Genomic DNA, 15,806 nt, shown 5'->3' on the forward strand with positions numbered 1-15,806 from the left:
TGTTATATGAAATGTTATAAAAAAAAAAAAATTACATTTATAAGCTTTTTTTTTTTTTTTTAATTAATCAAAATATCAACATATTGTTTTCAAATACTGAATAATTTATAATTATTTAATTTAAAAAAAAAAATGTAATTAAAATTACATATATTTTCTGTAAAAAAGTAAAAGAAATAAATAAAAAAAAAAAATAGACAACACATTCATACATAAAATAATTTTAAAAAAATACATACTTTTTATAAAATATCAACTATTTCTTTTACAAATAGTGTCATTAAAAAGAAAAAAAAAATATATAATATATTATAATTAGTTATTTTTAAACTCATAAATTTATTAAATTTTTTTTGAAATAAAATATCTTATATTTTCTATATATATTGTATAATAATAGCATGTTAACAAAAAAAAAAAAAAAAAAATAGTAAAAAAATAAAAAAAATTAACTTTTTTTTTTTTCTTTATCATAAATATTATAAAAGTAGTGAGGAATACTGTTCATAATATCAGAAGCTATTACTCCTCTATGATTTTTATTAAAACCTTCTTTGCATAAAATTTTAAGAAAATAACTCCCATTAAAGGCTGCAAGTGCATCTAAGCACTCATTATGATAATTAATATTATCAATATTAAAAACTTCTTTAATTGGTTGTAAAAAAATTTTTTTTTTTTTTGATACCCAACATTGAAAAACAGCCAATAAACCAGTCTATAGTTAAAATAAGAGTAATATATACATTTTTATATATAATAAAGATTAATTAGAAAAAAAGATAAAATATGAATATATACCAATATATCACCAAGCCCTCCTAATCTCTTTAAACAAGGATTATTAATAAATGATACAAAAAAAAAATTTTTGGAAATAAAAATATCATAAAAACCTTTTATTAGTATTTTAGGTCCATTAAATAATGAATTAATTTTATGTGCACTATAAATAATTTGGTAGCAATCCATTTGCTCAAATTTTATATTTTTATCATCTGTCAAAATTAAAATCATCTTTCTAAATTCATTTTTATTAGGTGTAAATATACAGTTTTCATAATTTTTAATTAATTCAAGTAGATTATTATTTGTAATAATAAATTCTATTATATCAGCATCCAGAATTAAAAAAATATTTTTCTCTATAAATTTTTTTATAATGTATATGAGACACATTTTTGTAGTTTCATCAAGAAAACCAAGACCTGGGCCAATAACACAAGAATCAATTCTGTTCAATAAATATTCAACGCATTTTTCTAAATCGCTTTCTTCAATTTTTGTTATTTCGGATTTCTTGTTATATAAATATGGGTAAACGATTAATTCACTACTATAAGTTTTTAAAGGAATAGAATTTTCTTTAGATGTTATCACAAAGCATAAATCAGCTCCCAGTTTTAAAGAGGTCATAGCTGATAAAAATGGAGCACCACAATAAATTTCATTACCCCCTATAACACATATTTTACCATTACATCCTTTGTAATCATTTTCTGATAATTCAGGTATTATATAATCTTTTAGATAATACAAATTTTTATCTTAAAAAGAAAAGAAAAAAATATAAAACATTTTTTTTTTATATAAGCTTATGAATTTACGTAGTTCTACTTAAATATACATATTTTATGTATACAATTCTCTTCTTTTATATACATATAATTAAATATATATATATTATACTTTAAATATTTTTTAAATATTGATATTTCAATTAAACGAATGTAATAAATTTAGAAAAAAATAAAAAAAAATTTTTTTTTTTTTTTTTTACTTTGAAGTTTCTTATTTAAATCAATACTATTTAATAAAAAATTAGAACAAATACTAAATTCTTCCATGTTCTAACAATTTAAAACAAGAATATTATTTTTCTAATTTTTTCCTAGTATTACTATAAAAGTGCCTTAATTTATTAAATATATAGTTTTGAAGAATTCTTTAAAAAAATAAGACTCAGTGGCATTCTTGAAAATTATAACTTTGAAACTTACACATACCTTTTAAAATGAAATATATAACTGAATTTATGTATACAAGCATATATATAAATTTGCTAAAGAATATTATCTTTTATTCTTAAATTTACGCACATATATTTATTATTTGTTTCAGTTTCGGTATAAATAAAAAATCTATATAATTTTCTACAGATTTTTTAACTTGATATGTTTATAATAAAGAGCCCAGTTAGTAAAGAGAAGGTGGTTTTAAATATAGTGAGTTTTTATTTGAAATTTCATTTTCAGTTGTGATAAAAAAAGAAAAAGAATTTTATAAAAGTAAATAATATGCTCTTTATTTTCTTTGAAACATTACTTGTAATTTATTTCCTTTAATTGCAAATGATAGAAGAATTCTTTAATTATTATTATTAAATTTTCTTTTATTACTTATATTTTTTTTAAGAAAAAATTATATTTTACTCTTTTATTTTTCAAAATTTTTTTAAAAGATTTCTAAAATTATTTTCATTTGTGATTTTTTTGTACTTTAAAAATTTTTTTTTTTTTACTAAAAAAATATCGGAAAAAAAAATACATGCCAATATATATGTAAAAACGTTACTTTTTATTTTTTTTTTTTTTTTTTTTTAATGTTCTTCAATTTATATCAAATAAATATTTTTAAAAAAATTTTAAAAAAAATTCTATAAATATTTATGTTAAATAGCTTTTAAGAAATTAAGAAGAAAAAAAAAAAAAATACATATAACAATTATTTAAATAAATATAATAGTTACTAAAATATATCCTCACTAATAATTTTTTTTTCTTATTTTTTCGAATAATTTCAATAAAAATGTTTAATGATCAAAAAGTTTTAGTTGATATTTATATCCCAAGAAAATGTTCTGCTACATCAAGACTTATTCCTGCTAAAGAACATGGAGCAGTTCAAATAAATGTTGGAATGGTATGAACATAAAATAAGATTAATAAAATATATATATACATATATTTCTTTTTATGAGAAAATGTATATTTTATATATAAGTATATATTTTGTCATAAGAAAAGAATTTTAATTTTTTTTTTATTTTTAAATATGAACATATGAAATTTTCTGAAGAATAACTTATTTCATTAAATAATGTATAATTTTTGCTTTACGTATATATTATTATTTTAATTTATGTTTTTATTGAAGGTTAACGAAGATGGAGTTTATAATGGAAAAACAGAAACATTTGCAATTTCTGGCCATGTTAGGCAAAAAGGAGAATCTGATGCTTGCTTGAACAGGCTTTTACATGAAAAGAAAATGTTATCTTTTTCAAATTAATGGAAATATAAAAAAAAAAAGGATAATAATATTTAAATGCATTGTATTAATATACATTTTTCATGAGATTTTAATTAATTCTTAATATTAGTATATCTTATATTTATATTTTTTTTTTTTTAAATTCAATGGAATAAATGTTTTATAAAAAGAAAAAAGATTAAGAACTCTAGAAGACTTGTTATAAAAAATTTTAAAATTGTAAGACTCTAAATTATTCTGTAAGTATATGAAAATTAATATAAAAAAAAAAAAAAATTAAAAACCAAAAAAACAAAACAAGAAAAAAAAAATGATATTTAATTGATATGCTTCAAAATAGATGAAAATTTTTTCCCCTTATTTTTTCTAATAAATTTTTATTATTATATTTAAAAGATAAAAACACTTTTAATTAAAATTTAAAGTATGTTTTTCTCAATTTTTTTCTTTTTTTTGTTTAAAATCCAATATGCTGTAACCATTGCTTTATTTTTAAAGTATGTAATCCTTTAACTTCAATATATCCCACATGCTCCCTAACTGGTGCCTCGCATATATTTCTTAAATGTTCCTTAAATACCTTAGAAGTATTTACATTTATTTATATAAATAGAATAAAATAATATACATTATTTTATTTTATTTTTTATTTTTTATTTTTTTACCTTAATATCCCCATATATATGTCGAACAACTGTTGTAACTATTGTTCCGTGTCTTCTTATTTTGGGATAAACTGGCAAATTTCCTGAGGTAGTTCTGCTTACCTGAAGAAAATAAAAAATAAAATTCTCTTTAAGTATATATATATATATATATATATGCAAGTGTATATATAAAGAAATTTGTTTTTCATTAAAAAAAAAAAAGAATTTTATATAGAAATATATACTCTGAATGGTAAATTATATGAGTTATCATTCTTTTTTTGGAATTTTGATTGAAGAACCCCTCTCTTATTTAAATAGAAAAAACTTGTAAAATTTATACTTTTTCTTATATCAGTATTTTTTAAAAATAAGTAGCTATTCATTATACAATCAACAAAAATAAAATTTCAAAAAAAAAAAAAAGTAAATTTAGAATGTGTATCCCAATTCTTAATTTTATTATTTTTTTTTTTCTGATGGTATTTAAAATATTTAAGCTATAATAAAAAATTTTTAATATTCATTTCAAAAAAAAAAAGGAAAAATTAACATTTTCTTGTAAAAGTAAAAATTCTATAATAAATTTAGAAATTGGAAGGGTTAATAATTGTTACATTAAAAATTTTTATATGATAAAAAAAAAATAATAATAAATAAAATCAAAATATGTACTTGTCTCTATTTAAAAGTATATAAAGAAGGAAAAAACTTTTTTTTTTTAATTTTTACTTTATTTTTATTTTAATAATGCAACTGCCTTTTGGCCTATATTTATTATGTTCATTAATTTATTGAGGTCATTTTTTAAATCAGTAAACTCATTTCTCATATTTTCTATTTCCTCATTATTATTAATATATATTTCTTCAATTTTATTTATCTGAATTTTAAAAAAAAATAAGAAAAATTATAAATATTTTTAATGTAATTTTTTTTTAAAAAAAATAATATGAAGTTACAATAATATTTTTTTGTGAAAATATATATAAAAGAAAAATATATATATTTTATTTTTAATGTAATACTAATCTTCCATGTTTTTTAATTAGATTTAAAGTTGATAGTTTTTCATTTTTTTTTTTCTCTTTTAATATTTGAAATTTTTTTAGTTTTTCATTATTTTTTATATTTTCATTATGCGAGTCAAAATATCCACTATTTTTATCATCATTTTCTTCATTTTGAAAGTTTGGTTTTTCTTTTATATTATTATTGTAACTTTGTGAATTTTTTTCTTCATTATTGTAATTTGTTAACTTTATTTTATCTTCATTTTTGCTTTGCTTAGTTTCATCTCTATATTCTTTTTCTATTTTTATATTTATCTCATTTGTATTTTCTATATTTAGTTTATTTTCTTCATCATCTTTTTTTTTTATATCATTTAAAAAAGTTATACTACGGCTTTTACTTTTTTCATCTGTTTTAATATTGTTCGTACCTATTTTAATTATCTTTTCAAGATTTTTATTTTTCTCATTTTCTTTTTTGCTTCTAAGGCAGAAAATTTCCCCATTTTCTAAATTTTTATTATTTTCATTTAAACTAAGACCTTTTTTTATTATTGTTATATCATCACTCTTTAATTTGTTTTTTAGTAAACTTTTCTTTTTTATCTCTATTGAGTTCTTTTTAAAGCGAAATTTATTTTTATAATAGGAATCACTTGATTCATCTGATGAATCATTTTCTTTCTCATTTAAGTTTTTTTCTATATCACTTTTTTTGTTAGGAGTATCACTCATTTTTATAATTTTATCTAATATTTCTTTTTTTTTTTTTTTTTTTACCAATATTATTCAGTTTTATATATCTTTAATTTAATTATAAATTTTTTAAATAAGTAAATAAGGTATTTTATAAATAAAAACAAATTTAATATAAAAGACAATTAGTCTCAATTTTATTCAATTAAAATTTTTTATAATTTTTTATAATTTCTTTTTTTTCTTTTTTTTTTTTGTAATGATTAATACAATAGGTGAATCGTTATTTAAAAAAAAAAAAAGACAAAAGTAAAAAATCCATATCCAATTTTTAAAATTATTTATTTTCTTATGGAAATACAAAAGAATTATATATATCTAATAATAAGATGAATTTATTTAAATATTAAGAAATTTTAAGTTAACTTTTTAAAAATAATTTTTTTTTTTTATCCTAATATTTCCGTTATTACTTTTCATATGCGTATTCACTTGGTTCTTTAATGTGTTTTAAAAAAATAAATGTAATAATATAAAATTATAAATTAAAATAAATAAAAAGGTATTATTATATGAGGCATAAAAAAAAAATATACATATGTATATATATATATATATAATAATACATAATAATAGTTTCTAAAACTTTATAAAACATTTATTTTTCATATTTAGATTTGTAAACTTGTTAATATCTTAGTTATGCATTTTTTTTTTTTAAAAAAAAAAAAAAACTTCATATAAATTTATATGAATAAAATCATCTTGATCTTTGTCTCATTTTTCTTCTTTTCTTTTGTAAACGTCTAGTTCTCTTTTTTTTCCACTAAAAATATGAGAAAAAATATAAAGAATTTATAATAATATAATTATGTCATAAGTATACATATATATAAAATTTATTGAGAAAAATAAAGATATAGAGATAAAATGTGCATAAAATTTTGTTGAATAAATATATAAAAGAATATAAAAAAAACAAATATATAAAACAAGTAAAAATAATAGAACGATGAACTTACAACAAATATTTATTATAATAAATTATATATATATTATTATATTAAACAATCCATATAGTAAAATTAAAAAAGTATTTTCATATAGAAATTAATAAAAAGTATGTAAGGCAAATTATAGATTTCAAATTTTCTGAATATAATTTCATAATATATATACAACATTAAAAGTATGAAAAATACATACAGAAGAAAAATATATAATATTGAAATAAAAGTAAATAAAAATATATATATAAAGGGAAATTAATAAAACAATATTTTTTCTTTATGTATTTTTTTATCTACCTTCCAACGCATTTTTGCCCTTGATTTCTTATATCTACTTGCTCCATGAGCCATTTTGGAATTTTAATTTTGTTTCAAATGAATTTTAAACTTTTTAAAATTTTATTATAAAAGAAATTAAAAGTATTTTATTACAATTTAGAAACTTATTTATATATTATATATTTACTTTTTTTTTATTTTGTTTATTTATTTATTTATTTATTCATTTTTTTATTTTATTTTTTTTTTTATTATTTTTTTTTTTTTTTAATTGAATTTATAAAAACAAATAAATTAAAACGTTGAAAAAAAATTTAAGATGTAGCAATGCTTAATTGTTCCGTTTAAAAAAAAAAAAAAAAAATTTCACTTTACATAAATTATTCTTTTTGTAAAAAATACATAATATAAATATAAAAAATAACTACTAAATAATCAAGGAAGCTATTAATTACATTTTTAAAAGCAAAACGTATATATTAACTAAAATAGATAAAGTTTTTTATTTTGTTTTAAAATTTTTTTTTTAAATAATGTTAAAATTTTGCGAGGTGATCAATGGGGTTTCTAAAATAGAGTAAGTCAAAGAAATTTTAAAATGAAATATTAACCTTTTTATTACTACGACATTTTTTTTTAAAAAGATTACAATCATAATATAATAGTAATAATAAGTTAAAATAATTATGTTATTTATAATATATGATATGTTTTGAACATCTAAATAGAAAAATTTAAAAATTTAGAAAAAAAAAAAAAGGAATCTATGTGAAATTTGAAAAATATCATTAATACAACAAAGCATTATAGATGTGTGACTTTTATTCATCAATCTTTTTAATAAAAAATCTCTTATATATAAAATTTATAATTTCTTTTAAATTTTACTTCGAATTCTGCTATTGCGATTTTTATTTCTAATTTTTAGATCATTAAATTTGCTTCAAAAAAATTTTGATTTATGAGGAAAAATAAAAATTTATATTTCTCCTTAAAACAACAATCAAAATTTTTAAGAAATATATTTTTTTAATTATTGTTTTATATTTAGACATAAATTTTTATAAACATATTCTACAATAAATTATAGTCTTTGCACAGTAACTTTTCTTTTTCTATATAAAGATTATTTAAATTAAAAAAAAAAAAAATTGTAGCATTACGTTTTTGTCTTGTAAATAAGAATAATAATAATAGTATTTTAAAATTTTTCCTAACTTTTATTAAAAATATAATATATTTAATATATTAGAATTTTTTGAATATAATGTAAATTTCACTAAAATTTATTAAATCTCAATTTTTTTTAAACATTAATTTTTTTTTTTACTTCATTGTATTTTATAATTACATTTTAAAATGTCTAATATTAAATAATAAAATGAAATTCTTATATAGAATAACAAAAATTGTATATAATTATTTATATATTAATCTTAAAAATAATTTTAAAAATCGTATATTTTACATTTGTGTTTTTAATAAATTGTTTTTTTTTTTCTTCTTTTCTTTTTTGTTTACGATATATATATATAAAAAAAAAAAATGAATATAAATTATTTAGAAGATAAATGCACTAAATCTACTTCAAGTAAAATTAGTTACAATGATAAAGCAATATCATTGAATAATCTCAAAAAAATATTATTAGATGCAGATGTAATAATAGATTCATCAAAATTAATAATTAGAAATAATGATAATTTTGATATCCAATTAATAAATAATATTAATGATAGTTTTGTTGAAAAAATTAGCAATCTATTGTTAGATAAAAAAAGAAATATTATACCTGAAGATGAACTAATAGATTTTGTGTTTCTGATAATGAGAGAAAGAAAAGAAAATTATACATCAAAAAAAGAATCTAGAGAAAATCAATTGTCTATTTCAAACAACGAAAATGTTAGATGTCCTATAAAAGATGAAGTTAGTAGTTTAATACAAAAAATAAATAACTTTTACTCTTATTTTAATGAAAACACATTGGAAGAAAAGTTAACATTAAAAAGATCCAGTTTACAAAGTGAAATAAATTATAAAAATGTTATTGTTGAAGATAATGAAGCATTTAAAAAAAATGTTATAGATAACAATAACAGCATGATAAAAGAAAGTAGAGAAAAATCAGATGTACTAAAAAAAAAAGATAAAAATCCACATATAAGTGAAATTGAAAATACTATGCGAAATTTACTTAATATTAGTATTAGTGAAAAGGAGTCAGAAGAATTTAATAAATATATAAATATATGCATTGAAAAGAGAAAATTAAATAGAGAAAAAGATAAAACAAGTAGCTACGCAAATAATAAAAATGAATTTAATGAACCTATAAATATAAATATCACAAAAGAAAAAATGAAGGATAATAATGTTAGTTCTTATAGTAATATTAGCGTAATAGAAAATGAAAGAAATGCAAAATTAAATTATGTACATGGCAAAAAAGGTTTAACGCCATCACAAAAAGAAAGAGATGGAAGTGATAAGAAAAATGATTTAGATAATTTAATTAGCAAAATAGATATGAATTATGAAGAAAAAAAAAAAAAAATCAATAATAATTTTTCAAAAAATTATATATGTGATGATTTGAAATCTCATAGTAGCATCAACAACCATATTTATAGGAACATAAAATGTAATGATGATGATAATATTAAAAAAAATGGTAAAATTATAGATAGCAATGAAACCTACATTAACAATGATGAGAAAAATGTTTTGAATAATGAAAATATGATTATGAATAAAAATGAAAATTTAAAAATAAACAACAAAAATAAAATGAAAGAAAATACTAAAGAAAATTATTTAGCATATACATGTAATGATATTTATTCAAAAGAAAGTGATACCCTACAAGAATTGTACTATGATAAAACGTTATTACATAACAATTTAAATTTATCAAAAGATAGAACAACTTATAATTTATCAGAGATAAGTGAAGATAAAATTTCGAATAATTCATATGATCACACCAGTAGACTTATTAAAAATAAGTTGTTAATCAGTAATAAAAGTACTGCTTCAAATAGTTCCTATCAATATATTACTAATAAAAATTATAAAATGAAAGATTGTATGAATATAGAAAACATGAATGAGAAAAAAGAAGATACTTTAAAAAATTTGGAAATAAAAGAAAATAAAATTGATGAAAATAGACAATATCATAATAAAGATTTAATAAAAATTCATAAAAAAAAATTTTGTTACGACATCATTAATTTTGAAAGAAATGAGAGAAATTTGGTAGAAGAATCTAATTACACTATATATGATTCAAAGGAAGAGTTTACTACAAAAAAAAATAACTATTATAAAAATAAAAATTACCCTAAACTGAAGGGAGATGATTTTATTTATGATAAGAATAAAAAATGTTTTATTAATTCAATAGAAAAAGATATATTTATTCATATGGAGCAAACAAAGGAAGAAAATTACAATTCTGATCATGTTTATGATGCTGATAAAAAAGAGACTAACAGTTTAGTTTTAAATTATAAGAGAAGTATAATAAAAGATGAAACAAGTCAAACTAACGAGATAGAAAATAATAATGATACAAATGAAATCAATAATATAAAATTGAATAGAAGTAATTATAGTAAGCTATCACATGATGTTTCTAGAAATTTAAATAAAGAAGAGGATAACAGCACCTTAGAAGAGTATGCCAATATAAATTATTTTAACGATGAGTGCATGTTAAATAAAAAAGAGAATAGCTTTAATTTAAAATTAGATAAATACTTATACAAAGAAAATAAAATTGACGAAAGTTTGAGTAATTATACAGAAAAGAAAAATTCTTTTAAGAAAATAGAAAAATGGACAAGTGAAGATAAGAATTCCGAAGCATTATCAGAATGTGAACAAAAAAGAATGATTATAAATAAGAGTAGAATAAATGAATTAGAAACTATTAAAGACAATTTTATTTCTTATAGTGATGAACAAAATGATTATAAAAATGATATTGCCTTATATAATGATAATGATACGTACTCTACTGACTGTTGCTTAAATACATTTAATAAAAAAAAAAAACATAATTATAATAAGATAAAAAAGAAATTAAACAATAATTTTGTTAATAACAAGGATGAACACAATATTTGTTCTAATAGCCTTTCCCCTCCTTACGAAAATGAAATATATTCAATAGAGAAAGAAAAAAACTTTGATAAAAATGAAAAGAGAGAAAAAAAGAGTCTTTTAAATAGTAAAAATACGAGTAATGATTCGGAGAAGTACCCATCAAAAGAAAAATACGAAATTCGATCAAATCAAAGTGATAGATGTAACTATTTGATAAAAAGTAAAAATGAAGGGAATATGTTTTTTGACTTAAAAAAAAAAAGTGAAGGAATTGTTAACAAGTTTAATAGAGACTATTTAGAAAGAAAAACAGAGAGTAAAAGTAAAAAATTAAATCATTTTAAGAGTATTACAAATGAAAATATACTAAACAATAAAACTGAACTTGATGATATATATAATGAAAATATTTCTAATAGCATAGAAAATAAAATTAAAACCAACATATTAGAGAAAGCAAATGAAAACAATTTCGATCAAAAAAATTTTTTATTTTTAAAAAGAAAGGAAGAAGACGATTCCCGATTACAAAAATGGCTAAGTAAAGTAAATTCTAGAGAAAAAGAGAAGAAAAAGAAAATTCAAGAAAAAAAAGAAGAAGCACAAAAAAAAGAATTAGTAGACTGCACTTTTCATCCTACTTTAAATACCAATAGAATGAAAAAAATGGATATAACAAAAAAGAAAGAAATAAATATATATAATAAAGAATTCGTTAAAATAAATAAAAATTATAATAAAAATATCTTTTATGAAGGAGAAGAAATTATTACATTAAATAATTTCTATCAATCAGAGAAACAAAATAAAAGTAGAAGCAGTAGCAGTAATAATACTACTACTGATAAAAAAAATAGTATATTTATAAATAACTTTTCTTATGAAAATAACAATGACAATTGTTTTAATAAAAATAAAAATTATGAAGATATGTCTACTACTATGATAATAAATGACATGAAAAAAAACAATGATCAACTAGTTGATAGCACTAGAAAAAATAAAATAGACAGAAACAAAATATTATATTGGAGGGGTTTGAAGCACAATGAAGAATTAAAAAAGAAAAAATATGAATTAGAAAAATTAAAAGAAGAAGAATTAAAAAAAGAGTGCGTATTTCATCCAATAATAAATGACAATGTTAAAATTTATTTGTCCGAATTACCAAGAGGATATAAAAAGACAGTAGATAGAATTAAAAAAGGTATTGAAGAAAAAAAAAGAGTAAATGACTTTTTAGAATATAGAATCCCAAATGATAATATTAATAGAAATGAAAAAATGGAAATTTCTCCTTTTAGTTTTGATAAAGGATTTTACAAAGTAAAGATAAAACCAGTTTATTTTGAAACAAAAATAAAAATATCTGAAAATAAAATTGCTTCATTAGCTATTCGTGAAGATGAAGATCCATTATATATTGTTGATATTTTTTGTAAAATTCATGCAATTAAAAATGAAGATAAAAATATATTATGCGAATATATTCTTGATGAATTAAAAAAATTACATCTAAAAAATTAAAAGAAAATTTAGATACATGTATATGACATAAATTTCAAAAAAAAAAAAAATAATAATAAATAAATAAATAGTTGCTTTTTTCTTTTCCCCCCCCCTTTTTTTAAATTCTAATAAATGTAATTAATATTTTTTTTGTAATTTTTTTTATTTTTTAATTTTTTTTTTTTTTTTGTTTTAATAATTAATTACAACATATTATTGTTACTCTATTTTATTTTAAATTTATAATAATTTACTTTTTAAAAAATATCTTTTATATTATTTAACATACATAAAATAACTCTTTTTTTTTTTTTTGTTATTTCTTAGTTTTAGAATAATTTTATTAAAAAAAATTAGGCAGTGAATATAGTTATACTTTTTTTATAAACTAGTAAATATATCTAAAAAAAAAAAATTCTTAAGAAATATACATCATATAAATTATCTCATTTATATTTATCTTCCATTTATAGTTTTTTTTTTCTGTTTTAAAAAAAAATACGAAGTTTTAACATTTGTAATAAAAGAAAGATATATTATCATTAATTATGATGATATATTTGAATTTTTAAATCTTTATTTTATTATGTAAATATAATGAAAATATTTATTTTTATTATTTCAAGAATATTTTAATATATGAAAAAAACGAAATTTTTTCTAGAAATTTTTTTTTTTAATTCATAATTTTTTAAAATTATTCATTAAAAAAATTAAAACATAAATAAAAAAAAAAAAGACATATTTTTTTTATTATTCAATATCAATTGAAAAAATCTCTTTTATTTTTATTTTTACTGAAATAATTGTGTCAATGAATTTATAAATATTTTATTTATCTTTAATATAAATTTTTTTTTAATTAAAAAAAAAAAAAAAAAAATAATATTTAAACTTTTAATTTTTATGCTTATATGAAACAAGTAAATTTATTTATATGTACTTACGATTGTATATATATATATATTTATATATTATATATTTTTTTAATTTTATGTTTCCAAGGAAAATTTACACAATGATTTGTCCTTAATATTGAATAATACGTAAAGAATTTTTAATATATTTTATTTCATTTAATTTATTTAATAAAAATATCTACAACATATATCACGAAAAGCTATATAGTAAAATAAAAGTTCATAAAAAAAAAAAAAGTATTACTATAATTATTTTTCTTCAATTTGAAACATATTTAATGTAATTAAATAAGTAACAATATTGTTTTTCGTTAATACTCTTTAAGAGACTTTAATTATAAGATCTTAATGAAATAAAGAAAAAAAGTAAAAATAATAATAGGAATAATTGTTATTATAATAGTAGTAATAAAAATAATAAGAAGAATAATTGTTATTATAATAGTAATAATAATAAGAATAATAATAATTGTTATTATAATAGTAGTAATAATAATAATATTACATATTTATTTTATTAAGATTTAGAATATTTTAATCTATTTCACTTGATTCATTTTATTACATTTAATTTAATTTTTCGTATAATCATTTTATATGGTTTCATGCATATAAAATTTATTTCATTCTTTTTATTGTTTCCTATTTGGCATTATTTATTTTATATAATTTTACATTTTGTTTTTTATTTTATATACTTTGTTGTATTACATTTGATTTTTTTTTTTTTTTTTTCATTATATTTTATTTTATTTCATTTGAAGAATATTAATTCATTTTATATAATTTCATTTTTATTTAGTTATTCCTTTTCTTTTTTTTTTACATTATTATAGTTTCATATCTAATAGTTTAAAATAAAATAAAGAATGGGGGATAGTAAAGAGTGGGAAAAGGAAAAAATTTATGATCGCCAATTGAGATTATGGGGTGTGAAAGCTCAGAATCGTATGATGAAATCAAATGTATTAATTATTGGGTTGAGTGCTATTAATATAGAAATATGCAAGAATTTGATTTTAAATGGTATTAATATAACAATAATTGATGATAATATAGTAGATGAAGAAATGAGGGAAAATGTTTTTTTTCTTGATGAATCTGACAACGGTAAATATGTTTGTTTATCAATTTTTAAGGAGTTAAAAAGTATAAATCAATTAATAAACATTAATGCATATATAGGTAGAATAGATATTGTAAATGACAAAATTGTTCTTGATAAACACTTAATATATAAAGAAGAAGGAATAGATAATAAAGAAATAAATGAATGTTTTAGTATAAATAATTTTATAAATAATTATACTTCTGTATGTATTTCATGTGAAGATTATCCATTATATAAATTAATAAATATAAATGAAATTTGTCACAAAAAAAATATTGGTTTCTTTGCTCCTATGTGTAATGGGAAATTTGCATTTTTATTTTCCGATCTTGGGAATCATGCTATAGAAGAATCTTACTATAAAACAAAAAAAAATATTGAAGAAAACAATAAATTTACTGAAATCAAATATTGTAGATTATCTCATTTTTTAAAAGTATCTTTCCAAAATTTTCATAAAAAAACAAATCATATAATTTTTTATATGTTTGCCTTGATACTATTTGAGCAGCATAAAGAATTCAATAAAAGCAAAAAAGAAATTGATGAAAAAGAATTTTATAATTTTTGTAATAAATATGAACTTAATAATGATCAAACTTTAAAAGAAATTTCAAAAATGTATAAAGTCACATTTTCTCCTTCCTGTTCAATAATGGGTGGCATAACCGCTCAAGAAATTCGAAAGTTCGTATCAAAGCAGCACGAGTCAATACCAAATTTTTGTGTTTTTGATATGAATCAAAATATTGCTTGTACAGCTATGATTTCATGAAAATTAGTAAATTTAAAATTATTAAAATATATTGAAAATAAGTAAATTTTAAAAATATTAAAATATATATTTATATACATATATAATTTTTAAGTTAAAATTTTAATATTACAAATGAAAAAGTTACAGGCGTTAATAATTGATAACTACTTAATATTTATTAACAAAGAAAAAATTATTTTTCAGTAAATATGGAATTCTTGCTATATATATTATTATGAGTGAAAAAAAAAAATAAAAAAAATAAAAATATATACAAATACATCAATGCCTTATTATGAAATTAATACATACCTCAAATATTTTTTATAAATATAAGAAATTTAGATTTTTCATGATGTTAGACACTTATTTTTTATTTTTAAATAATTTTAGCGTTTTTTAAATTCAAATTTTAATTATTATTTTATATTATTTTTTTTTTTTTTTTTACATTCATATTAAAAACATTTAATATTTT

The 15,806-nt window shown here is 17.6% G+C and overlaps 7 protein-coding genes across 7 annotated transcripts; 3 read left to right on the forward strand and 4 right to left on the reverse strand.

Moving 5' to 3' along the window:
• Positions 1-448: 448 nt before the first annotated feature.
• On the reverse strand, positions 449-1,847 carry PRELSG_0941300 (carbohydrate kinase, putative; the record flags this gene model as incomplete). The annotated part of the gene is made up of 3 exons (XM_028676866.1): positions 449-718; positions 802-1,547; positions 1,781-1,847. The coding sequence occupies 3 exons, from the start codon at positions 1,845-1,847 to the stop codon at positions 449-451; spliced, it is 1,083 nt and encodes a 360-aa protein (XP_028533313.1).
• A 961-nt stretch (positions 1,848-2,808) lies between these two features.
• Positions 2,809-3,291, forward strand: RPS21 (40S ribosomal protein S21, putative; the record flags this gene model as incomplete). Its single annotated transcript, XM_028676868.1, has 2 exons — positions 2,809-2,922; positions 3,157-3,291. The coding sequence occupies 2 exons, from the start codon at positions 2,809-2,811 to the stop codon at positions 3,289-3,291; spliced, it is 249 nt and encodes an 82-aa protein (XP_028533314.1).
• A 439-nt stretch (positions 3,292-3,730) lies between these two features.
• Positions 3,731-4,306, reverse strand: PRELSG_0941500 (mitochondrial large subunit ribosomal protein, putative; the record flags this gene model as incomplete). The annotated part of the gene is made up of 3 exons (XM_028676869.1): positions 3,731-3,853; positions 3,939-4,040; positions 4,166-4,306. The coding sequence occupies 3 exons, from the start codon at positions 4,304-4,306 to the stop codon at positions 3,731-3,733; spliced, it is 366 nt and encodes a 121-aa protein (XP_028533315.1).
• Positions 4,307-4,659: 353 nt separating this feature from the next.
• On the reverse strand, positions 4,660-5,668 carry PRELSG_0941600 (conserved Plasmodium protein, unknown function; the record flags this gene model as incomplete). The annotated part of the gene is made up of 2 exons (XM_028676870.1): positions 4,660-4,803; positions 4,949-5,668. 2 exons carry the CDS (start codon positions 5,666-5,668, stop codon positions 4,660-4,662), a joined length of 864 nt encoding a protein of 287 aa, XP_028533316.1.
• A 721-nt stretch (positions 5,669-6,389) lies between these two features.
• Positions 6,390-6,990, reverse strand: PRELSG_0941700 (60S ribosomal protein L41, putative; the record flags this gene model as incomplete). Its single annotated transcript, XM_028676871.1, has 2 exons — positions 6,390-6,455; positions 6,937-6,990. The coding sequence occupies 2 exons, from the start codon at positions 6,988-6,990 to the stop codon at positions 6,390-6,392; spliced, it is 120 nt and encodes a 39-aa protein (XP_028533317.1).
• A 1,473-nt stretch (positions 6,991-8,463) lies between these two features.
• PRELSG_0941800 (conserved Plasmodium protein, unknown function) lies at positions 8,464-12,558 on the forward strand (the record flags this gene model as incomplete). Its single annotated transcript, XM_028676872.1, has 1 exon — positions 8,464-12,558. One exon carries the CDS (start codon positions 8,464-8,466, stop codon positions 12,556-12,558), a length of 4,095 nt encoding a protein of 1,364 aa, XP_028533318.1.
• Positions 12,559-14,329: 1,771 nt separating this feature from the next.
• Positions 14,330-15,346, forward strand: AOS1 (ubiquitin activating enzyme (E1) subunit Aos1, putative; the record flags this gene model as incomplete). Its single annotated transcript, XM_028676873.1, has 1 exon — positions 14,330-15,346. The coding sequence occupies one exon, from the start codon at positions 14,330-14,332 to the stop codon at positions 15,344-15,346; it is 1,017 nt and encodes a 338-aa protein (XP_028533319.1).
• Positions 15,347-15,806: the final 460 nt, after the last annotated feature.

The sequence above is a fragment of the Plasmodium relictum genome (genome assembly GCF_900005765.1).
Source record: "Plasmodium relictum strain SGS1 genome assembly, chromosome: 9".
NCBI lineage: Eukaryota > Apicomplexa > Aconoidasida > Haemosporida > Plasmodiidae > Plasmodium > Plasmodium relictum.